The sequence below is a fragment of the Colius striatus genome, chromosome 10 (assembly GCF_028858725.1).
Source record: "Colius striatus isolate bColStr4 chromosome 10, bColStr4.1.hap1, whole genome shotgun sequence".
Classification (NCBI taxonomy): Eukaryota; Metazoa; Chordata; class Aves; order Coliiformes; family Coliidae; genus Colius; species Colius striatus.
The window spans coordinates 3,522,805-3,547,308 of record NC_084768.1 but is presented as its reverse complement, the minus strand read 5'-3'; the positions used below and the strand labels follow the sequence as shown (position 1 = coordinate 3,547,308).

At 45.5% G+C, this 24,504-nt stretch overlaps 2 protein-coding genes across 4 annotated transcripts in view; both read right to left on the bottom strand.

Annotated features, from left to right (window-relative positions):
* Positions 1-249: 249 nt before the first annotated feature.
* On the bottom strand, positions 250-6,010 carry LEPROT (leptin receptor overlapping transcript). 3 transcript variants are annotated; one of them, XM_062004051.1, is made up of 5 exons: positions 5,859-6,010; positions 5,633-5,708; positions 4,713-4,899; positions 3,372-3,535; positions 250-650 (listed from the first exon to the last, which is right to left on the bottom strand). In XM_062004051.1, the coding sequence occupies exons 1-4, from the start codon at positions 5,959-5,961 to the stop codon at positions 3,419-3,421; spliced, it is 483 nt and encodes a 160-aa protein (XP_061860035.1). In that variant the 5' UTR covers positions 5,962-6,010; the 3' UTR covers positions 250-650; positions 3,372-3,418. The 3 variants fall into 3 exon arrangements, with proteins under 3 accessions (XP_061860035.1, XP_061860034.1, XP_061860033.1); XM_062004050.1 differs by having other exon boundaries at positions 250-741; positions 5,859-6,009; XM_062004049.1 differs by having other exon boundaries at positions 250-3,535; positions 5,859-6,008.
* A 3,304-nt stretch (positions 6,011-9,314) lies between these two features.
* DNAJC6 (DnaJ heat shock protein family (Hsp40) member C6) overlaps positions 9,315-24,504 on the bottom strand; it is a 36,735-nt gene continuing 21,545 nt past the window's right edge. The window contains exons 6-19 of the mRNA XM_062004294.1: positions 23,859-23,992; positions 22,518-22,712; positions 22,027-22,144; positions 20,623-20,702; positions 20,251-20,444; positions 20,010-20,090; positions 18,674-19,120; positions 16,836-16,988; positions 15,437-15,505; positions 14,414-14,548; positions 12,665-12,925; positions 12,170-12,315; positions 10,531-10,707; positions 9,315-9,694 (exon numbers count right to left, since the gene is read on the bottom strand). Coding sequence (XP_061860278.1) covers positions 9,593-9,694; positions 10,531-10,707; positions 12,170-12,315; positions 12,665-12,925; positions 14,414-14,548; positions 15,437-15,505; positions 16,836-16,988; positions 18,674-19,120; positions 20,010-20,090; positions 20,251-20,444; positions 20,623-20,702; positions 22,027-22,144; positions 22,518-22,712; positions 23,859-23,992 — 2,292 coding nt within the window. The 3' untranslated portion in view covers positions 9,315-9,592. The remainder of the gene's footprint in view (positions 9,695-10,530; positions 10,708-12,169; positions 12,316-12,664; positions 12,926-14,413; positions 14,549-15,436; positions 15,506-16,835; positions 16,989-18,673; positions 19,121-20,009; positions 20,091-20,250; positions 20,445-20,622; positions 20,703-22,026; positions 22,145-22,517; positions 22,713-23,858; positions 23,993-24,504) is intronic.

The window sequence follows — 24,504 nt, the reverse complement described above, 5'->3', positions numbered from 1 at the left end:
GAATGCCTTTAAAAAGCCCACAGGCTTACCATGTACATGAGAGGCAAGTGATGAGAACTTACCTGTATATTTGAACACAGCCTCTACAATACACTCTAATGCACGTCACAACAGTAACTCCACCTCTTGCAACCCTTCTAAATGCATCTGTTATGGCATTTACACCACTATGAAAGCACCACTGGATGTTTTCTCTCTTTCACATCAGGGGCAGTTGGCACCTCTTGAGATTTAAGACAAGACAAACACTTAAGCATCAGATGTTTATTAGACAATTCAAAAAGAAGAGCAGAATATGCTTTAATGTCCATGTTTAATGCTCCATCATCTCAAGAACCTGGCCATCACAGAAAACAAAAGTAGTGTTTACAAAAGTTACAAAAGCTGCACTTTCCCAGGCACACAACACATGGTTAGTTGACAAGGAAGCTTTACAAAAGGCAGGAACAGATTTTCAGCCACCTCTGAAACACAGTGATATTGCTGTGTGTATGCACTCCTCACATCAGCAGAGGAAATCAAGGCACTTTGGGTACATAGTATGCACTTCCATCTAGGAAAGCAAGTTCAGAGAAACCACAGTAAATGGCTACTGGTAGAGAGTGACAGTATGCCCTGTACTGGCCATCAAAGCACCAGGTTTGTGGGAACTGAGTGAAAACTCTTGATAAGGAAAAAGCAAGCACTGAATTCTTTTCCTTTAACCATCTTTGCCAGCGAAGACTTATTCAAGCAAATGTCCTTTAAAGAGGTCAAGGAAGATTTCCATCATTGAAACACTGCTAAACACAACTGTTACAAAGAAAAGTCCATGGTGGAAACTGCACAAGGTTCACATCAGGGATTAGTGCATGTGGCTGCTTCAAGAGAAGTGGGGGAAAAGCAAGCATTGCCTTTCTCTATTGAACAGTTACCTGCCTTTTTGTGAGGTACCCACCAACCACAGGAACACCAAAGCAGACACAGTACAGCAGAAGAGTTTGTCAAAGAAGCAACCTCTCTCCCAAACTGCACTTCCCAGTCCTCCTTTTCATCTGAGATTGTCCTGTGCTTACTGCTGTATCCCAGCCTGCCCCAAGCATGACGTTTACTAACAGATCTACAACACATTCTGCAACCAATGATTCTCTGACTTGAGGAAAACACAAATCTCAGCTGTTCTTGAGAGTAAAGTTTCATCAGCAATTGATGAGCTCTGTAGACTTCTGTTGCAGCCTTTGGTACATACTAAGGAGTAAAAATACTCAAGAACCTAACCCTGCAAGTACACAAATATTTCAACAGGGATTAGACCAAGCTGTGGGCAAGTACATCAGGCACTGACAGGATCAGGCACTTAACTTGTGTGTTATTGCTGCTGCTTTGCCTCCCTAATTTGACTGAAAAAGGCTGTTGTAAAGGACAAAAATGCAACTTCTTCCAATATCAAAGCAGGACTTATACATGTTTACTCCAAACAACTTGGCTCTTAATTACAGTAAATAATTTCCCCAGTAGTACTTTACAAATCAGGAGGGTCTCAGAGATTTCCCCTGAAGTCCAGGAAGAAGATATTGTAAGAGACCTTGTTTATGCCCAAGTATACTCCTGCTAGGCCTCTGGTGAAGCATTCATGTCCAGAAAACAACTGTCCTTTCATGTTAATTCTTCTTTTACAGGAATGACAGCCTAGATGCACTTCAGTATAAAACACAGCCAGCATTCCTCAGCACTGAAGTGCTCACCTGACACACCTCTGGAGTTTAGATTTAAGATAAGTATTAACCTTCCTGAAACATGGTGTTTACTTCCTCCTTAAGTGATATTACTTGGACCACTGAGTGACTTCTGTACCCTTCCTCTAGGGCACTGAGCATGAACAAAAGACCCTGTATCAGAGGGCCCATGGAACATTAGTTTTTGAACCTTTGCTCTGCACAGCAACCCACAGGACACCATTTTGCAGTACAGAAGTACTGAGGGAGTTTTGGAGGGCAGCACAAGTAGTTCCATACAACTTATGAGGCAAAAAAGCACTGCGTTGGTGAAGCTGCCACATCTTGTAGGGTGGATTCTATTACCTCCCTGCACATTGTCCCTCACAGCTACACACGGTGACAGCTGTGAGCTAACATACACAACTCTCAAACACTCATTTGGAATCTGCTAGTCTGAAGAACTTGTAAGAGGAAAGAACACCCTATGCAGGAATTCAGCTTCTTACTTCAGAGCAGAAACCTCTTTATGTCCACTGTTCTACAAAACGATAAACTAAGGTGCCTCTTCCTTTACCCCTTTGCAGATCACTGAAATGTGTTCTCAAGTTGTATCAGAATGTGGTTTTACAAAGCTCCATGACTCCACACCACAATTTGCAGGATTCAACAAGTCAAAGCAGTAATAAAGGTAACTTTTGGAAGTGTGTGAATGTTTACTAGGATAATGCTATTCAAAAATATAGTGTTTTAACATGACAATCTGTTCTTACAGACACCAGAAGTTAGTAGTTGAATAAGTATGTTTTAAAAGCAGTGAGAAAGCAGGAGATAAGTTCTACCCAGAACACTCACTTCTTTACAACTGTGGCATTGCACACAAGAATACTGAATTGCTTTCCACATGGTGATTGTGTCCTGAAGGTAGTTACCTCTCTTATGAAGGTTCACAAAAGAAGAAATGTCAGCTCTGAGCATTAAAGAGGCACTCAAATAGATTACTCCAAACCAGATCACAGTTGTTAAGTTGAGGGCTGGACTAGATGATCTCTAAAGGTCCCTTCCAACCCCTATGATTCTAGGGATAGGGACAAAGCCTGAGTATCTTTGGAGGGAAATTTAAAAATGAACCCTCTGAGTGGAAGGATGGATTTTTAAGCAGGGTTGTTTTCTTTCTCTTTCATTAGGTAAAAAAAGAGTTGGCATAACCTATGCATGGATTGATGTTATCAAGAAAAAAACCACTGCAATTCAGATGAAAAGCAAGTACTCATTCATCTAAGCAGAGAGCTCGATCAAGTTGAGCAATACTAAGTAGGATAATCTTTCTATGGGCCTATTTTGATTACATGGTTAAATAACCCCAAGAGGTGAACAATAACATGTGTATCAATGACCCTACTGTGACTAAACCAAAACTTAATGCATACAGAGTGAAAGAAAAAGAGTAAAACAGCTTATGCTTTGTAAACTTCTTTGGGTTTGCAGCAGCAACTGCAGCTTTTATCAAACACATGGGGACAGTTGTCACAAGGGCCTTTTCCCTTTGGCTGAAATGCATTTTAATAAAGCATGTGATGACCAGGTAATGTAAAGCTACATGCAGATGCATCCACTTCAGCCTGCACACACACACACGTGTTACAACATATACACATCTACACAGGCAGAGGATACGGACGGTGCAGTGTGCTGTCGAGGGTTACCAGTGTCAGAGCGATGTCCTACCACTGCTCCCAGCTAAAGTCATCTCCTCTACCAAACACAAGAAAAAAGCCTAAAATAGTAAGGAAAATGACTGCATTGCCAGCCAGCACCAGACCACAGGCTCCCCATTTGATCTGAAATACAAGGAAATGAAACAGTCAAATCGGTGCTCATGAGATGGGTTCAGGACAGTTATTAATATGCATTAAGTAAACAACAGAAAGGTGCTAAAAGCATAAATAAACCAACAACCATTAAATCATTGCCATTTCTGTGACTAATTATTCAATTAGCAACCGTTGATATTAAGGCAGGCTAAATGGTTTAGAGCTAAATAATTACCTTGCCACACGAGTCACTAAAACATATGAAGCCATAGGAAAAAAATGTAACTGGTGAAAGTACCTCCTTTAATTGCTGTGCGACAAAATAAAAGACAGCCTTCGAAATGAAACGCCAGTAACAAGCACAGAGAACAGCAGGTGATCTTAGCTCGCTTTCTTTAACCATCTGCCTAAGTTTACACTAACGAGCGGCTCCGACTGTTTCAAAAAGAGATCGCTGTGAACTAGAGTTCCCCCTCCTGGTCACTTCTGGGTCTGCCTCAAGTCCACGACTTGAAAGTGAAGCGTCAGGGCAACCAAATAAATTAAAACTCAGCCTGTGAGTTTCAAGCAAAACTGAAAGAATGAAGGAGAACAATAACGCAACACATAAAAACGTCACTGGGTAGTTCTGGAGGCTGGATGAAAGAGTTCTTTGCCTTGCAAACAAACACGACACGGATCTCACCACTGAAGAGTAGTTCAGAAAGCAAAGAGAAAAGGAGCTAGCAGGACTTCCTCAGACTTTGAGGGGACAAAGCATGAGCCTGGGAAATGCTCTGCAAACCAGAAGGGCACTTCTGGAAGTTTAGCCTTTTATCTTTAACTGCCAATGCACTCCAGTCATCAAGTTTTCAGCATCCTAAATGGAGAAAGCAGACATTCTGAGATAAAAATAAGGAGAGTGGAGCAAGAAGCAGTACAAAAGTTGACGAGACAGGCATGAGATGGAGGAGAAGGTAACATATTTTACTGGAGCAAAAGAAATGTGGGAAAACAACCAGCTAAAAACTTTTCAGTCATGCAAGTCCTCTGTTCAGGTCAAAAAGCACCACTGCCAGAGAACATTTCAGCAGAGTGATTATCTTCATCACATCCAGAAAAATCAGAGTGATGAAATCAAAGGCAGAACTGATAAACAGCAACGCTGCACTTACAGTTTATCCCCAGAAACTGGTGCTTCACAAGGAGCAAAAAGAGAACTCACCGCTTCAACCCGTGCAAGGATTATTGGGAACCCAAAGGCAGACACAACGATCCCAGTTGTGAAGAAATACGCCAACTCCCTGCAGGCACTGCTGGCTGCATCGCTGTCATCACTGACTCTTTTTGCAATGAAGTGGGGAATGGGGCAGATGAAGTAGAATATCAAGACAAAGAGAGGCCAGTACACACTGGGGAAGGAGGAGGGGGGAAAAGGGAAATACAAAATCAGTTTAAATGGACACTTCAGTTGAAAAGCATCTTTTGTTTAGTAAGTGCAATAGCTGTAATGCTGCTTTCTGGTTTGAAAAGTGGGTAATGTGACTTAACCACAAGCCATCAAAGGGCCAGTCCTGCCTCCACCTCTCACAGCTGCCACTCACTGCTCCTCTGCTCGAGGATCCATGCTCTCTCACAACCAAGCATCACATTTGCATCACCTTTGCTGATTCAGAACCGCCTCCCAAAGCCACAGTCACCATACAGGGAACAGGAAACGCTCACAAGCGGGACGGGAACCAAGAGCTTCCCCAGGCTGGAGGGATCCTGGAGCTGCCTGTGAAGGCTCACCCTCGCACCTTCACCTCGGCGGGAGCAACCCCATTAGCCTCCCCTGGGCTTGCCAGTGGGAGTACTGCGGGCGAGGGGTTGCTCAGGGAAACGGGGCAGTCGGGGAAAGCATCGTGCGAGGTTACAAACGGCTGCTTGGCAAGATGGCCCCGCACTTCCTGAGAACAAGCGGGAGCTGGTTTCAGTGGTCGTTCAGCGGCAAGCGCCGGCTAAGGAGGCGGCATTTAACCACGGCAAACCGCGTGTCAAGGGCGGCTGCGGGGGAGCGGCCGGAGCCAAACGAGCCCAGCTCAGCGGGGCGTACGCCTCGCTTGAGCAGCCACTACGGAAGGGAAGCGAAGCGGGCCCGCTCACCCGTAGTACTCCAGGGCGCAGCCCAGCATGAGGAACGTCAGCCCGATGGCTCCGCTGAAGGAGAGGGCCACGAGAGCTGCAACGGCACAAGGCGGGCGGTGAGGCGGCGGGCGGTGAGGCAGCGGCCGCCTCGCCCCTCACCCCTCCCCGCCCCCCCACGGGGCCATGGCAGGGAGCGTCAGCGCGCCCCCGGGGCGGCGGGCAGCGGGCGGGCAGCGCTCGGTACCTTTGACGCCCGCCATGACCGCAGCTCCCAGCGACGCCCAGCTGAGGTGGCGACCGGCGACTTCCGCCTGGCGGCCGCCGGCCTCGCCCCTCCTGTACCACATGAGCGGCCGCCGGCCTCGCCCCTCCTGTACCACATGAGCGGCCGCCGGCCTCGCCCCTTCTGCACCACATGAGCGGCCGCCGGCCTCGCCCCTTCTGCACCACATGAGCGGCCGCCTCAGGGGCGGCGTCAGGCGCGGGGCGGGGGCGGTGTCGCCATGGCGACGGGCGGCGCTCGGGGCCGGGCCTCCGCCGCGCAGGGTGTGTGTGGCTGCGGGTGGAGGCGCAGGGCCGCGGCGTGAATGCGCAAACACAGCTTTCGACAGCCGGCTCCCGCCGCCGGTTTGCAGGCTGCTTCCCAAACCACTGTGTTTTTTACAGTGCTATTTGCCAAGCCTTCTCTTTCTGAGAACCGTTTTTAGACCCCACACGAGTCTTTGGTGGCTTTTTTTTCACAGCCCTTTGGATACACCCCTGAGGGTGATTTTCTTCACATATCTCTCCCCTCAGCCTCTCAGCTCTTCTCCTTTCATACCTTCTCCAGTACAGATCTTTTCCCCCCATTCACCAACTTGATATAATTTAGGGACTAGAAGGCTGCTTAACCCCAGGGTTGAAGTAGCTGAATAGTTGGAGTGAAAGTTCTGTCAGGTGCTGTGTTTGCCGACTCGCTCGGCTGTGGGGGTCAGGAAGATGTTGCTTCCAAACGTCTTAATTTGGGAAAAAAATACCCAGAGTGCCAACCTGTTACTACACAGCATCAGTGACCCCTTGAAAAAGGCAATACAGACCCTGGTCGAGGCACATGGGCTGTGTCACAGGAGCAGATGGATGATTTCAATGTCATGGTCCAGTCACAGCTTGTGAGCAGCAACTGAACTCAGCAGTCCTGGGCTCATCATACAGAAAATGATTTAAAGACCCTTTCGTTTCATCCACAGAATCTTTGGCTGTCATCAACAAGCAATAAAAACAAACCCCTAGCAGTTTCAATATAAGCTTACATCTTGGTACAGCTGCTGGTAATGTGAATGGCTTTGGGCCTACAGTAGATACACAAATACACACCTGTCTGGCTTCTATGTTTTGAGTTTCAGATAGAAGTTAGCATCTTATGTTTCACATGGTTTGAAAGGCTTCTCTCTTAAGCTTTTCACTTTGCAGAGTTTCTGTAAATTAAGCCCTTACTGTTCTTACAGTCTGCTTGCAGCCATGGGAACTGGCTCCTTCATGTGGCTTGTTTGCTCTTGAAGCAATACAAGCTCTAAAAAAACACAAGGATTTGTCTCTAGAGCAAGTAATTTTTGACTGCCTTTGTCTATACCACACAGATCCCACCAAACTGCACCAGAGCGACTGAGAAAGTTGATAGTCACACATGTAAGACTCTGTAGACAAGCTTCCATTTACCACACACACCGTTCATTGTTGCTTACCCACCAATTACAGAGCAGTTGCTCTGAACTGGATTTCAAGCAAGAAGGTAGAGGTGGGGTTTTTTTCCTCCCCACAAGCACAAAACATACCTGATTATGTTAATTTGAGCTTTTTAATGTATATACAAATGTTTTAGACCAGCCACAATTTCATGAGTATATACCTTATTTACAAAAATTACAATAATTTAGTCAAACAGTAAACCTGAACATTGATAACCTCTGTCACTACCAGATATGACAAGAAAAGGGGGGTTTTGGTTAACTATTTTGATATACATACATCCTAATACTTTCATGCATCCATAAAAACATTAGGGATGGAAGTAATCAAAGCTTAAGGGGGGGTAGGGTTTCTTTTGGTAAAGTTTAATCATGATGGGTTTGTATTCTGTGAACACATGAGTATCCAGAGTTATGTGCCATGGCAAACTTGATACAAAGCTAATGTAGTTTTCATCATTAAAAAAGTACCTTATAGTAATGAGATCCTTTTTATTATATAGGCATAGGTCACGATATCTACAAATGTGAATGAGAAACAGTAAACCAACAAGTCACAGGAACATGATTCACATTCCAGTTATCTCATTTAAATAAGACAAGCACGTACTGGATCAAAACATTAATAAATAACATCCAGTTTGTTACTAGTATCTTAAGGTCTTTTATATAAAAGGAGACCTAGGCGTTGGTTTCACATTTTCAATTAATGGTAGTAAATAATGGACCAATACAACAAAAGGATGACTTTTGTACAGAAAGCAATGTACTTTGACACACCGTCTTTGCAGGAAAAGTGTTGCCATTTGAAAACGTAAGTGCAACAAGTGGATTGTCTTTAAAAAAAACACCAGCTTTAAAGACTCACATCAGATGGCAACCTGTTCCTGAAGCAGTAAATACAAGTGATTTCCTGCCCTTTCAAAGCTCAACTACAGATACAACGTGTTGCTAAATAAACTGCTAGCTTTTGTTATTGTACAAAAGAAGAATGCCAGAATTCGGGGTGAGGAGTGTAACTTGCTTTTAAACTAGGAGAGCTGCTTCAGCTTTAGCAACCGAGATATTTCCTTGCTATATTATTGCTTTGGTCCAATATAAACTTTGAAGATAATAAATTTGCACTGTATTTACCTCAAAACCCAGACCTGGTCCACAGATGTCTACCTGACAGCTTGTACACCATGGTCTGAAAAGTGAAGTTGCAACAGGTTGCGTTCTGCAAAGAGCCTTAGCCAAGTGCTCTGCAGCTGATAAAGGCATAGAGGTGATACAAGTGGGCTGGAAAAAGACTTCTGAATCCTCAGGAGAGGAAGTGTTACCTATAGACCAGGAAGTTTCTAAAACTTAGCAGCAGAGTTTTAGCTTGTTGGTATTTCTTTTGTTTGATGGTTTCAAGCTATTAATGAGGACCTCATGGGAAATGCAGTACGTGCTCACTCCTCGCTTTTACAAATGTGGGTTCACCCTACCCCCCCCCAATTCCCTATTCCCCCAGAACTGCTGTTTAACAAACCAACAAGGTGCTGTTTAACATCAATTATTTGTTGCTTGCTCTAAAAGACACTTGCTCCATAATACTGAGGAATTTCTTCCGCACATTTCACTGCTGGACTGGGAGGTGAAGTACAGTGTTAATGTGCAAGGCAGCTGGCAGCTGCCACGCTGGTCTAACTCAGGATTCAGCTTTTGTCTCTATTCAGGCATTCTATATTACATGAGCAATTAAGCAGCAAATGGTGACTGTTAGAAGTGTGCCTAAACCATGTCTGAGTGAGCACTTTAATTTGATAAAGTTTGAACCAAACTTAGGGAGGAAGTGCATCAAAGTTTGGGCTTCACCATCTGTTGTTGAACTCGACTGAAGAGTTGCCATATCACCAAAAAAAAAAGAAAGGAAATAAATAATGTAGGCAATTCACCAGCTACACTGTGTTGGAGACAGAACAATTCCACCTCTTCACACAATGTGTTCTCTCTTGCCCTACTTGAATCCAAAGAAAATCACAAAAGTTAGAAGAAACTGTAACCCCGTGGCTCTCATGGGGCAAGCCAGGCAGCTAGAGTTCCTCTGAGCTCAGGATTCTTGATACAAGGAGAAGGAAACCTTTCTCTTGTTCTTCATGGTAAGTATTAGGCTCTTTGTTTTCTGAAACCTCTGAGTTTCCAGCCAGAGTTTGGTTGATCCGTGACATTTGTGACAAGAGACTAAATAAGCACTAGCACAGGTCTGTGGTGGGGACTGAGAAAGTACCTAATACAAGGGTTTTTGTCCTTGGTTTTCAAATTCTGACCAGGCATCATTAAGCTCCATAAATATCATCTTTGCATATTGTTCATATGGCTGCCCAGTAGCCTGGAATAAAACAGAGAGAGAGAGAGATCACATCTGTCAAATCAGCCGACAAAAAGTTGACATTTGTGCAGCTAGATTACCGAGCGCTTCCCTCAAACGTTCTTCACTTCTTCTTTAACAAGAAGAAGCTGCTGTTGAGGGCTGCTTACCTTGTTTACAGCTTAAGAATTTATCAGCTCTTCTGCTCCTTCTGAGCTGACAACCCCTCAAGTGTGATAAAGCACTGTAGTCCCAAGGGCAAAGAAAAATTAAGCTAAGCTTTGCAAGAGGCATTTTACCTGCACTGAAGGGAAAGAGCTGTCACCTGTACCCAGTTCCTTGATAAAAGCCGTATTCCTGCAAGCCTCTGGGCAGCCCACATCTTCTCAAGCCTTGGCCCCCTGCCCTGAAACTCTCAGAGTCTATAGTTGTTTAAAAGTGGAAGCTTCATCATTACCACAGGGTTTCTCAGATGGCATCGTTGCACGCTGCTTGATTCTTCCAGTTTAGAAGATTGACTTTAAGACCCATATCCTTTCATATACCTTTATCACACCCTCATCTCCTTCAGCAAGCACAATATTCTGGACTGTTGTTCACCACCAGAATGGTTTAGAGTCAAAGTCAGGGTGACAAAACCTGGAGACCTGAACCTCTGTTGCTTGGAGCAGTATGTACCAAGCAGAGTCTTGGGGCTGGGAGTGCTTAGAGTTTCTCACCTTTCAGAAACTGGAAAAAACCTTGAACTACTTTCCTCAAAGCTGTTTGCACCAAAAAATTCAGCAATCACATTCAACAGTCCATACTGAAGAGAACAGTAATGACTTGTGAACAACGTGGAAGCAGGCAGACCTCACCTTGTCGGGATGCACGACAAGCACTGCCCGCCGGTAGACCTTCTTCACCTGCTCTGGCGTAACAAGATCTGCCATACTAACAGGTTTCCACTTGGTCTCCCCTGCCCATAAGACTGTATGCATGGTGGACAGCAGGGCTCTTATATTTCTCTCCTTCCCTTCAATCCATTCCAGGATCTGCAGAGAAGAATGAGAGTCTCAATTTATGCCTTCCGTTAGGTATTCCAGTAGGATAAAGTTTCTTCATTTGAATAGCAATGACTCCAGGGAGCATGAAGGACACATTTCTTTCCAAGCTTTAGCAAACCTTTGGAAGGTCAGTCTCTACTTTCTCATTAAGTTTTACATCACTGCTCGGCAGTTCAGACACACCTTGGGCAACATCTCTGCTACAAGGTTGGTAATACTCATGAGCAGTTATTAGATGGAACAGTCAAAAGATGAAGAAAATGTTTAACCATGTGGCTCTTTAGCAAGCTTAATTGCACACCCAAAGTAAGCTCAGCTAGAACCCTGCTGTGGATGGGTACCTTTTGTGTATGGCTACAGTTAAGCCTTCTGAAAACTCATGTCAAAGGCTGGCTTCAATACAAATCTTTTTAAGCTCTAAGTCAGAAGCCTCAATTCTCTTCCCTTGCCCCTTTGCTACCTGCAATGCAGCAAATAAAGTATTAGGTAGTCCACTCTCCTAGATGATGTAGTCCCCCTTTAGTGGTTGCCATCATAGCCCATGGCTAGGGAAAAGGAGGAGGAAAGGGAAGCATGCGTGAAAAACAAGGTGTAAATAGACTGAACAGTTCTAGGCTGAAGTGACCCAATGAAATAAAATGCACCAGAGCAAAGGGAATTGTATTGAGAAGGGAGACTCAGCCGGGTGCTTTGGTGATATCTGGGGGGAAAAATGTTGCACATATTAAGTTGTAGCACAGGAATGCTGAAGGTGTATGGCTTATGAACTGGGCAAACCACTGCCTGCTCAATGGCCTGTCTGGCTTGGGTACACGTGGCTGATAATTGTGTTCAGCTTGGTTGCTGGCACACACTTTGCAAAGGTTAAAACATTTCCACAAGGTAAAAATGATTGTAGAACTAAATCACTTGTTCTGCTTTCCACAAGTTTGCCTGGCTTTTGCTTGGGCTCTTCCTCTCACTTCTGTATCCTTCTCGAATTGCACTTCGTGGTTTCACATTTTAAACGTAGAATTGGGCAGACTGAATTTCCTTCATAACAAATGTGTGGTTTGGCAATTTATTGAGGAGAGGCAAGAGAATTGCAAAGCAGGCAAGATTAATGAGACAGAGGGTTAGTTTAATTAGCTGAGCCTTCTAATCAGGTCTGGAGTAATGTGGAAAACCAACAGCCCTGATAGTAACACCGAGCAAGCCACTGTTTGCTACAGTCTAGTTCAGGACACAAATGTAACCCTGGAGTTTTAAATCTATTCCAAGGGACATTCACATCTCCAGGGAAGGCATAAGAATTTATCATATGAACAAGCAGCAAGAAGTTCTCACAGTCTGCCCCAAGGCAATCTCATCCTTCATAGCACCGAAACCTGGCTTTGTCAGAAGGGGCAGCATGAGGAGAACTAAGGACACACTGAATGACTGTAAGAGCATAAACAAGAATGTTGCCTACTTTTAGCTTCTCAGGGTCCATCTCCTTAGCCATTTCTTCTTTTCTCATCTCAGCTATTGTTTTGGGACCCTTCTTGTCCTTGTGAGCATTAAAACCTTGACCAGATAATAGATCTTCAAAATCTGCAGACACTTTTGGTTTTGAATCTTGGGAAACAAAAAGCTTTGAAGTTGTTATCACAATACAAGTTGATTTAACACCACTTTTCTACCCAAGCCACACTCCCCCTGCCACCCCCAGCGCTGTAACAATCTCCCAGTGCCAGTGAGCGTGTAGGTTCTCATAAAAGGGGTACAGGCTAACGTTGCTTTGGAGTTATTGTTATTGAAGCCCACTTGGACTACAGGTTGTCTTAGAGTCTAGGATGGGAGAATCAACACTGAAGTTCCTGTATCATCAAGTGATCAGCACGACTTGCTTAGACCCCTTAGGCCGTTGAGGTGTTTGAGCACCAAAGGAGGAGGCAGCCCTTTGGCTGCTGAGCTCTGAGCTTACCCACGTTAGCTGGGCCTTTTCCACGCTCGCTTGGCGCTCCCGGCATGGCTGAGAAGCTCACGTTGTAATTGGGCTTGTTCTGAGGGGAGGCATGAGGCATGCTGGGCTGGCCTTTGGTTGCTGCCTGCTGCCAGCCATAGCCAGCTCCTTGCTGCCAACCGCTGCCGCCCATGGGCTGGGGAGAGGGTTTCTGTGGCGAGGGTGGGAATCCTCCACCCATGCCCGTCGGCGTGGTGGGCTTACTGGCAAACGAAGGGCCACCTGCAGAGGACAGAGGGCATTAGCAAACAGGCTACTGACTTACCTTCCAAAAAGAGAACCTGAATGAAGTCCCCCAGGAGCTGGCTTCTGTTTTCAGCCCTGCCACTAATTGATTTTTGCAGCGTCAAGCGAAGCCGTTTGACTTTCCTGTCACTTCTCTCTGTGAGCTGCTCAAAGCACAGCACCTGCCTTTGACAACTGCACAGGCACTGGAGCAGCAGCTCATTGGGGAAAGCTACAGTGCAGCTAACTGGGAGCCACAGCTGAGTGTCTGTCACGGGGGCAACATCAACCAGCTCATGTACGTTCAAATGACAACATCTGATGCAGTGCTGATGTAATATCATCCCCCAGAGCCCTGTGTTTCAGCACCCTGTTACTTTAAGGGATTCTCCTCTGGCTCAGTTTCTGGCAGGAGGTACACAGTGTTAATGTTTTATTATCTAACATCCCCACTCAACTTTGAGCTCTGAAATGTGTCATGGAAAGTGGGAGAAGCGCTTTCGACTTAGTCACACACAACAAAACCGTGGTTAAATATCCTGCGGATGCCAAGGCGTTTGTTTTTAAGCTCCATAACTTTGCCAGAGAACACGTTTTAAAAGCACCTCGATGGCTCTGACACGGCTCTTGGCACAGCTTTTATTTTGCTCCTGCAGAGCAGCGAGTGATCCAGCAGAGGGAACTGGGAAACCTAATTCCAGAACCATGCTGGTACTGACGCAAAGGAGAAAACAAACAGCAGCTAAAACCACAATGGCTTGCAAAGAGCTGAGGGCACTGACAAAAGGAAGAAAAATCTATTTACCAGAAGACAGAGAAGCTGCCATGCTGGGGGGTTTAAGGGAAACTCAATTTGTCAGAACTGCCTTTTTAATGCTGGGGATGAGGGTTTGCTGATGTTTTCCTGAGATAAAACAAGAGGGGGGGAAAAAATGCTTGTCCAAGCAGTCAAATAAACAGCCCATTGTAGCCCAGTGCAGACAAAAATGGGTTCAGACTCTGCCTTCAGATAGTACTGCAAACTGGAGGTAGATTTGTGAGGTTCCACAGCTTTCCTCACAAAGGACAAAAATGAGTCAAGTCTAGAAGGAAACAATCCCTCAGGGATGTTTGAAGCTTTGAAGACCCAGAGGCTTCTCCCAGGTGCTGCTCCAAGGTCTGTAGCAACAGTGCTGCAGTTGGGGTTAAACAGAGAGCATCCTTACCCAGAAACTGTTCAGACTTACGAGCTAGAGGTTACACTTTCCAACCCATGTAGCCTGCTGAGGTCCCAACAAGTTTGGGGTTTTTTTATGGAGGATCAGTACAAGCACAGATTTGTGAGAGATTACAGGGAATCAGGCAGAAGGTAAAGCCAGAAAGCAGCACAGGCATAAGGGTAGGCTGCAAGGACCCTCTGTCACATACTGGGCTGCTCCTCCTTTTTCCCTAAAACAGAGCTGGCACGTTTTAATTTCTCTTTTATTTTGAAGAAGGGATGCAAACCTGCTAAACTTGCTCCAAGAGTGCCCAGATCAGCAAATGGATCCAGCGTTTGGGGTTTAGGCTGATGAGTAGGAGTACTGTGGAGGGATCCTGTAGGACTGGTGGCAGCTGACTTGCTTCCCATTCCTAGGCCACCTTAAAGGGAAAAGTTATATATATATATATGTATATAAAAGAAAAAAAATCTCAGCTTTTATCCCTATTTTACATGAGTGCAGCTCTTACCCAGTGCTCAGTCACATTGATGTCAAAGACTGGTGTTAAAATTAACTGTAGTATTGTCAGGTTCCTACACAGTCTCAGCTCAGTGTTGGCCCAGACTAGTTGCACACCCACTCATAATTAGGCTCAGCAACAAGAATGTTCCCTAGACTGTCTGCACTAACAGAGTCATTATGACAAGTGGATATATTTTAAGAACCAGAAGCCTTCAGGAAGCAACTTTTGGTAGGAGATCTACTCCCAAGATTAGAAAGAATCGTGCTATTATTTAGAGGCATCCCAGCAACGCTTCCTAGAACCTTCTCGTGGCTGGAATGAAACACAGCTATGTGTATCCTCACCAAGCACCTGTCCTGCTTCAGGCCCTGCTTTCTCCAGGAAAGAAACACTGATACTTTTTTTGGACAGAGAAAGTTTGGTAGTCCCTAGCCAGGTCCTCAGCTGTATGCCTGGGAGATGAAGACAACTTGTACTAATGAGTCTCATCGGTTGTTGTACGAGACAACTTGTACTTCATTTTGTACTTAGGGAGGTGGTCTAGTGGTTGGTAAGGCTAGGACAAAGGTTGGACTCAATGGTCTCTTCCAGCCTATGCTTTTATGGTTCTATAACAGTTCCAGGGTACCTGCTGCACTTTAGACGAGACTGAAACCTTGACTGATGTTTTATCAGTCAGAGCGCTAAGCAGCAAGAAAGAGGGAACGTGCTCTCTGCAGTCTCTGGTGGAAATTTCCCTGTCTCTCCTCTCTCAGGGCTCCTTAAGTGCTCTCTGTTAAATGCCTTGAATTTCAGTGTACATACCTGGTTTGTTGGGCCAGTCCCAACCACCCGAAACATCTGGTTGTATGGAAACCGTTGGTGTGCTAGAAGCTAAGCAGAATGATTGCACATAAATATCTCACAGTAGTACAGCAAAACCAACATAACCCAGTGTCTCTGAAGAGCAAGGAGACACAACTATGTCCATCTAACATCTGCTAGTTCAAAGTTAAATTGCCCCCTCCCCATCCCATGATGGGCATTACAAATGTAACTCTTTTTTTTCCCCTGAGCTCATACTGTGCAGAGGTAAGTGGGGGAAGACACAGATGGGCAGTGTTTATGATAGCTTTAGTCAGAGAGCTTATATACTTCAGTCATAAACCTCACCACCAGAATAACACATGGGGGTTCGTGTTTCTGGATACACCTCAACCCAAGGGAATATCCAACATGTGAAGGGCAAGGATGGAGAGAAACAATTCAGCAAAGCAGCCCACACAGCTGTAAACCATGGAGAACATTCACAGTCCTTCCTTTAACCCTGCATCAAATAAAGCCTGTATGTCTATGCAGCTCACCCTGCCAGCATTTCATTATCTGCAGATACTCGTGCTGTAATTCAAGACCTCATCATGCTGGGATACCATTTAAATTCCTTTCATTAGTGCAGCCAGCTCCAAGTGTGACCCAACCATCTTCTTTCACACAGTTAATACCCAATAGCCCAGCTTGGCAAAGCAAGGGTGTGAGCAGTGCCAGCGGCACACTAGTTCCCTCCTTTGTCATTTTGGCACCCAAGGGACGTGTGTTTGATGATCAGACACAAACAAATTCATATCTGAATGTGTTTCAGAGGAGGTTACAACATGACATTTTGGCACGGGGGAGAAGGGGAAAACTGAGGAACATTTCAAACAAAGAGAAGAAAGAAGGCCAATAAAGGAACAAAAAAGAAGAAAAAAAATCCCTCTCTTCAAGTAAGAGTCAAATTCAACAGTGAATTTGGCCAGGATTGCTATCAGAACTAAAGCAAGCAGATGCCTGTAACTAAAATCACCAAAAGGATGTGTTTTCTTTAGCAGGCTTAATATGCCACGCTCTGTTTAGCTCAATTAATGGCAGTTTGGTTCAAACAAGACCTCACAACCACAGGAATATGAAAGCAGACACTATTCACAGTCTCTTTTTTCCTCACATACACAAAAAGCTTATTAATTAAGTATAAGACTTGAGCAAAACTAGTCTCATCCTACTACACTTCAAATTATGAACATGCTTTAAGTCTGGAGACAAAAAAAGCTTTTTCCTCTTTAGTGGGGTTTCTGTGGTTTAGAGCTGTTTTAGGGAAAGCATCAGTTTGTACTTAGTGGCTCCATCAGTGCTTAAAAGCAGCCCTCTGTGTTTACTTAAATAGACTAGAAGAGCCTGACTTTCTTACCCATGTGAAAGGGATCGCTGTGCACAGTTGGTGAAGGGCTTCTTGTTGCTTGAAGGAAAGGATCACCAGGGACAGCCGATGAACCAAGAAAGGAACCCAGGAGGTCTGGACCAGTTTGCTTAGGGCTACTTCCAAATGGATCAAAGGCAGTGGCTGCAAAAACATAGTTGTGAAAACTAAATCGTTGACTTTACCCTGAAGCACATTCATTTTACAAGACACTGGTGTGTGGAGAAGAAAACCTAATAGCTGCAGATACCAAATAGGAGACAGCATGAGACTGTGGGAGAGCAAATGGAAGCTATCAGTACCCAAGCCAAATTCAAGGGGACTCAGAAAGCCACATCACTTGGTCATGGCAACACATTTGTTGATCCCATCTGTCTTTTCCAAGGAGAGAGGCTGAATTTAGGAGCAATCAAAGCGAGTGTTTGGGTACTTGGGCACCTCAGATGAAGTTTCAACTGGCAAATACTGCCAATGCAGAAGTGGATGGCACAGGACAGCCTGGAGCTTGGAGTTAGCACCCTGCTGCAATTCCTGCTTCCTCTCAAGAGCTGAATGCAGTCCAAGAGGATTTCAGGCTGTCCAAACTTATACACATCAAGGGTAAAAGGACCATCTTTTATAAACAGCTTTAGGAAACAACTGGTATCTTTCCTACGTAGCATCACTTGTTACAAAAACCCAGTTCATTCTGTAACTCTGCTTCTGATCAATTGGTTTAACCTACTGCCTTTCACGTGCAAAAACCACCCACAAACCCAACCAACAGGAGAAACTCCTATAAAGCCACACAGATTCTTACTTGCCAACAAGCTTAAGGTAAAGAGCATCCTGAACAGAGAAAGAGTCAATAGATACTACTGCAAGAAATCAATCCTGAGAAGCTAGAGATGTTAGAGATGTGTGTTAGAGATGCTGCTTGTTACTCATGTTACTCATTGTTGAAGATACCTAATAAATTACTAGTCTTTACTGACCTGACAAGCTCTTATTCTTGCTTTTCCTGGCTTGGGACAATTTAGCTATGTGATGCTTTTCCATTCAAGCACTGATCTGGCTCTGCAAAGCTCAACAGCAATATCCAGAAATCCCTCCCTGACGTTGCTGCTGCACCTCTGCCTTGTGAGGTGTGTGTCTGCACAGCCTCCCCAGCCCTGGGCAAAAGTTCTCAGATGGAGCATACAACAGCCACAGCCAGGTGAACTTTCCTCATATACAAGTGGCCCGATTTCTTCCACTGAAATTTCTATTCTTCTCCCATCTCCTGCCTCCAGTCCTGAGTCTCCATCTCTTCCTAAACGATCCCTCTTCCTCATACCTATTCCAGCCACCCCTTCTGCCAGCCTGGTCTCAATCTGTCTTTGAAGTAGCAAAAGATCTTCTCACATTGCCCATCTTGTCTGCAGAAAGACCAGAAACGGTATGTCCACCATCATAGCTGCAAACCCACTAAAGTTAAAAGAGAAATCAAATCCAAACTGCTATGGGTCTACCCAAAACCTAAGAGGCTTTTAAACTTTCTCTTTAGATGAACAGATGTTCTCTTTACTGAACACATAGTAAGAACTAAACTGATGATCTCCAGTGGTTGCCAGGGTAAGGAGCCGGCCAAACACTTGGGTGAGCTCCAGCAGAGACTTTAGGGAACAAACTAGATAATCTGGTTTGTGCTCTCGACTGGGGATGTGCACAGACTCCTGCCTCAGAGCAGAGGAGCTGGCTGGCCTCCTGCAACCCTTTGCACCTCTTAATTCTCCCAAAACGAGCGTGCCCAAGAGGAATCTGGATCACCCAGGTGGGATCCCAGAGCACCAGACACAGCTGCTATTTACCTTCTGCCACCCTCGGGGATGGGGACGGGGACGCAGAAGCTGCGGAGCGCCGGGGAGTGGAGTGCACGGATCCAGGTGCCCCCACGGGGAAAACCTCCTCGGCAGAGGGCTGCCCACTTGGAGCCTGGCAGCTCGGCCCTCCCACCCCAAACAAATCATTCAGCAGGTCTGAGTTAGACGGGGCCGCGCTGGGCTGCGAGGGAAAGCTCTTGCTCATAGGGCTACCATCCAGGCCCAGCAGGTCCACGTCTTCGGGAGGAGGAGCTGCTGGAGGCTCCTGGTGCTTTTTGCTGTGTTTGGGCGTCCCGTGAGGCTTGTCACCGCTGGCATTACTGTGCTGACTGGAAAGGGACAAGAGTTCGTCATCTGACTGCTCGCTTTCCTCGTGCACCAACGCTGCTCGGTCCTCTGAGGTGGGGTGAGAGCTACTTTTGTCAGATTTCTGATCTAAATGATGATTAAAAATAAAATTAGGGAGCTGTTAGTTTTGTCATCGCAGGAACGCCACAAAAATCAGCTTACAAGCAGAACAAAAAGCCACTGAGAATGTCACAGCAGTGTTTTGCTGGACTGTTTTAGAATAAGAGTCCTTTGCAAACATTAAGTTAAAGCATTTGCTGGTCTGTGTGGTAAGGAGGCAGCTTTATTGATCAGGAAACAGAGATTAAGTGACTCTCCTCAAGCCTGAAGAGTCAGCAGGTATGATGCCCACCGATGCAAACTGAATGAGTCCCTGGGTGAAGACCAAGTATCCAAGATGATCCCCAGCCGTGCCCCAAAAGCCAGGCAAAACAAGGCTGTTTGTAAAGGAGCGGTGACAGAAGCCACCCTCCCAGCTGTGCCCACAAGGACCTCTCACAGAGTTCCTACCCCCTGTGGCACTGATGCCAGAGGAGGAGCTCTGCATTCAGCAGTGCTGTGAGATCTTCAAGGTGTTCTTAAATTACCTCAATCACTCTCAGGGCTACATTCTCATAGCACCACACAAAAATGACAGAGACCAATAACAGATTTACATTCAACGTGAGGAAAAGGCAGCTTCAATTTGGTGCTAGCACCCAGGGAGCCTCGAGGGAAGCTTCACACCAGAACTACATCAATAACTGTCACATATGGCACAAGCAGGCAATGTTTGAAGAGGACACTGTAGGAAATTAATTCCCACTCAGTTGCAACATAAGGGTGTGACCAGCAATACACTGTGATCTAATGGGAAAGACATGTTACAATCAGATCCTTCAGCCTGACTCTGTGCTCCAGGGAGGGAAGGGAAGAAAAAAGAACGCTGTTTATCTTGCTCAAAGCAGATTTCTCTCCAAAGACCAAGCCTGCATACCTTGCCAGCTGAGAGATGAGAAGAATGCACTCTGTCCAACGTTTCTTATGTTATCCTGGGGTGAATCAGTGGCACCTCTACCTGCAGCACAGAGCACCGAATAAATAAAATGAAGCAAAACCAAAGCTCAGCATGCATCTGCTCTAGCAGGGGGTTGCACTAGGTGATCTCCAGAGGTCCCTTCCAGCCCCAACCATCCTGTGATTGTGTGTGTGATCCTGCAAGCCTGTGTGGCTCTTACCTGCCAAAGCAAGGGTGTCCTGATGCTCCTGATGGGAGGAGAAGAGAATGGTTGGGTTGATGTCTTTTGTCGTGAAGTTCTCCCATGGGGGAGTTAATTCCGTTTGTCTGTCAGCAGATTGTATTTCTATGTCCAGTATAACATGAAAGAGCTGAGGATATTTATCTGGAGAGTCACAGGCATCCAGCTCAGGCCTGAAAGAGGACAAGAGCCTCACAGTTAAAGAGGAAAAGACATTTCTGCAAAGCTATATAAAGTCTCTCAATATATGCACACACACAGACTTCACATTCCATCTGTGAGTATCCTCCTTCAGCCTTCATGAGTCTTTCATGCTTCAGGTTTGATGAATGTTCAGCTTAAAATACTCACTTGGTGAATTTCAGGGTGGTTGTTCCCAGGGCTATGAATCCAGTGTGAAATTGAATTTGGAATATTTGTGTGTTGGTCATCTGAAAAAAACCACAGAGCACCAGACTGAGGAAGTACTTAAATTCATGAACTTTAATTAAACTGATATCTCAAGTAAATACATTGGAGCAACAGGTTTGTACCCCAGGAAAACATAAGACCATTTCACTTGCACAAGAGGCTTCAGCAAAGCACCATCTATACAGCAAACAGCACTAAGATTAAGAAGGGAAAAGAAAGGTCACTCTGCAACTTCAATATTGAGGTATCAGTGGACAAAGTGACTGCTGGAGATCACAGATTGATTTTTATGGGATTCTTGTGAGGACAAAGCTAACAGCCACCTCATCTCATTTTTAATCATCATTTAGGTCAGAACTGACAGAACCACCATGCACAGCTGGTTGTGAGAGTCCAGCCATGCAGCACCCATCTGCAGGGAGCCAATGAGGTGATACTCAAAGCAGGTGAGACAAAATTTGGTTCTCCCCTCACTTTTTGTGCTTTAAGTCCCCACAGTTTAACAGGTTGTTTCACCAAGGGAGCCAATTAACCCTCATCACTACAAAGGTCAACGGAGAGACTGTGTGCGACACCTACTGACTCCGTTTCGGCAGATTCAAGTTTTCTACTCTGAAATTCATCTTCCACCATTACAAGAGACAGAAAACAGTATTTTAAAGCCAGTCTCAAAGCCCAGAACAGCACAGACCAACGCTCATGTTCACTTTAGGTACTATGTCATGGGGAGGAGACGTCAGGGTGTGCTCATTCCAGCACTCCTCGGTTCTCTCTCCCCACTTTCCACCGTCTCCTGCTTCTTTCATCTGCTGGTATTAAGAGGCATTTTGGCTATGAAGAGGGCAGCTGCCTCACCAGCCTGAGGCTTAAACAGCCTTTCCTATCCCCATGATTGCTCAATCCAAACACAAGTTGCCTTTTTCCCCTAGTGACCAAATAAGACAAAGGCAAGCAAAACAGACACCATGCAGGAAGAAAGGCTCAGTCATTATTCTAATTTGAGCAGAAGAAAAACCTTCTTAGAGTGCATAGGTAGAGGCTTTGGTGGTGGTTTGCCCTGAGCTGGTTACTGAGGGATGGTTGCTGTCCTCTGCATCATCCTGAAGGATCCTACATCCTATCAACAGACGTCATCTCCATAGAAAGATTCCAGAGGCATCATGCACTTCTCCATATGCAGTTCTTTGTTTTCACTTGGCAGCACTCAAATTTGTGTTATGTGTACTGCCAAGTAAGGAAACTTCCATCACACATGCCACGTGTGTTCTCAGATCCCACATTTTGCCACCCCTTAGTTAGCTACGCTGCCTCTACCACTGCAAGAGAAGTTAAACAAACTCCTACTTTTGCTTGAAGGCGTCCCCCAATGGTTGATCTCATATGGTAGACAGAAACAACAACATCTCCATGGACAGTGGCTCCCAGTGGAATCAGGACTTTCCCTTCTTGCACACGATATTCTCTTTGAGGGGAAGAGAAGGAAATCCACCGTTAAGCTCCCTTCCACAATGCCATTACCACGCATCAACGGTGTCAACACAAAAGCTCCTTCAGGTCAAGCCAACAGAAGGTGTATTCAGCACTCTGCTTATTGTCAGGCTTAGCTGAGACACAAATATTCCCCAGGTCAAACCAATATGGCACTGAACTATCTCTGTGAAGGTACCCACTGCACAACAGCTTCTCTCTGGCACTTCAACAGCAGGCACCAACCTTCAATTAACAAATGCACTGCTTCATTGATGAGGCAACAACAGCAGCACAGATATCAGACAGGCTACAGCAAGACAAAAGCCTCCTTGCACTGAGCTCCTAAGGAGAAGGCAGCCACTCACTTCATCCTTTCGTACTCCTGGGAGGTGGTGAGGATGCGGGTTTCTCCGCTGAGGATGTCGCAGAAGGGCCGGCAGCCATTCCGTTGCTTGTTGAAACAGGGCACTGGGCTGAGGGTGACTGACTTGATGGTAAGTGGTTTGCAGTGAGGAACAATGGGCTTGTCTGCTATTAGATCACAAATGTATCCTATGTATCTGCAGACAGAGAAAGCAGTTACTGAAATCTCTGTCCCAGCTGGCCAGTTTTCATTCCGTGCTTGCAGCCCACCCTGAAGCTCCAGGACTGGAGTTTCCCTGTGCCCCAGCATCCTTGCAACTGGCACACGATCCACCCTTCCATTTCAGTTTAATCTCAACAACAAGAGTTCAAGGGGAAGGAAGTTGGCCTTTAGCTCAGAGATGAAGATTGTTTCTCCTCACCTTTTAGGGGAGAAGGTGCTGAGCAATGTTTTTTCTGGTTTACCACTAGAAGTCTGGCTTCTCCTGTACACACACGTAGCAGATGAACTACTTTGTTACAGGCTGAATTGTTACCTACTGAAAGGTATATTACTTAGTTATCTGAATAAACTGAAGGATTCATTATTATTGCACACATAACACTATCTTTGGTTTGCTCAGACAGGCAGTCCCTCCTCTGCTTAGAGAAAATGGTAAAAAAGACATTTTTACAGTGTAAGCTCCTGTAAGGATGAAGCTGACAAAGGAAGAGGGATTCAACCAGGCCCTGTTAACTACAGGTTGGTCAGCTTTACTGGACTAGTCAGCAAAACTACTGGAATATTTGATTTTGCTCCTCCATCACCATTACATGAGTGTGGGTAAAGTGGAAGCAGCCCTATTAGCTTTGACAGGTCTTCACTGATTAAGTGCCACAGCTAATGCACAAGTACTGCTTAAGCTGCAATAAGAACTCTGGAGTTTCCAGGTTGTCAGCTCCTGTCAGCACCTTCAGGCTGGTCTGGGTGGAGAGGCTGGGCCATGCAGCATATACACCCTTCAGGTCACATGCATGATTTTGTAAAAGAGGAGAATAATTCAGATTGGAAGAGATCTCTGAACACCACCAGATCCAGCTCCCTGCTCGGAGCGGGACTCACCTCAAGGGTGTATCTCAGAACTGGGGTGATACCCAGCCAAAAATCTCTAAGGATAGAGATCCCAGAGCCGCTCTGAACAGCCTGTTCCAGTGCTCAGTCATCATTTTATCATTGATTTCTGGGGATCAAAGTGAAATCTGAATGCCCATCTCAGCTTAAGGGCTGCGACGCATTGCCAAGGGCAGTTTTTAGTGTGAGGAGTAGGAACTCGCTTGCACAGGGTTTAGCCAGGATACTGTACCTCCTGTGAGATGGCCACAGTACAATTCCAGGTCTCTTTGTGTTCAGCAACTGCATAGCAGGGCCTGGATTAGAGAAGAGGTGACAGAAACAGAACATCGCACTGACCAGAACGGCGGAGGCTGCGCGACCATCCTGGCAAGGAAAGAGGCAGGGGAGAAAAACATGGACAGATCAGAGGCAGCCTTTACATTTCAGCAGAACACTCTACATCACAAAAAAATACTTTCTCCAGAAAGATTAGGATTAAGATTGCATGATGAGGAGGAGTTTGCAGTGCTGTGTCATTTGTTTAACAGCTCGTGCTTGGGCAAGCAGCACTGGCCTGGATCAAAGCTAAGATAATACCCAGTCAAAGCTGAGGGTGGATTAGGCTTGTTTTGAAAGCCCAGAAGTACATTTTGTCTACAAATGTTGGTGTTTCATGGCTGCTCCCAAGCTGTAATACCATAATGATGTGAAACATGGGCCTGGAGCTGAGCACAGGGGTCAGAGTACACCCATCCCACAGCAAGGGCAGGCATCTAAGAGGAATTTAATCTAGAAGAGTCCACAAACAACAAAAAACCATCCAGCCCAAGGCTCCCTCACTCAGACAGCTCCAGAGTCCTCAACCTACAGATCGATCCTGAACAAGTCTGTGTTTT

Bases quoted from the DNA above. Each gene is read 5' to 3' on its own strand.
- LEPROT (XM_062004051.1), bottom strand. From the start codon at position 5,961: ATGTGGTACAGGAGGGGCGAGGCCGGCGGCCGCCAGGCGGAAGTCGCC. The intron at 4,900-5,632 runs GTGAGCGGGCCC...CTCCTTCCCCAG, and splicing joins TGCGCCCTGGAGTACTACGG to TGTGTACTGGCCTCTCTTTG. The intron at 3,536-4,712 runs GTGAGTTCTCTT...CTTGTATTTCAG, and splicing joins TCCTTGCACGGGTTGAAGCG to ATCAAATGGGGAGCCTGTGG.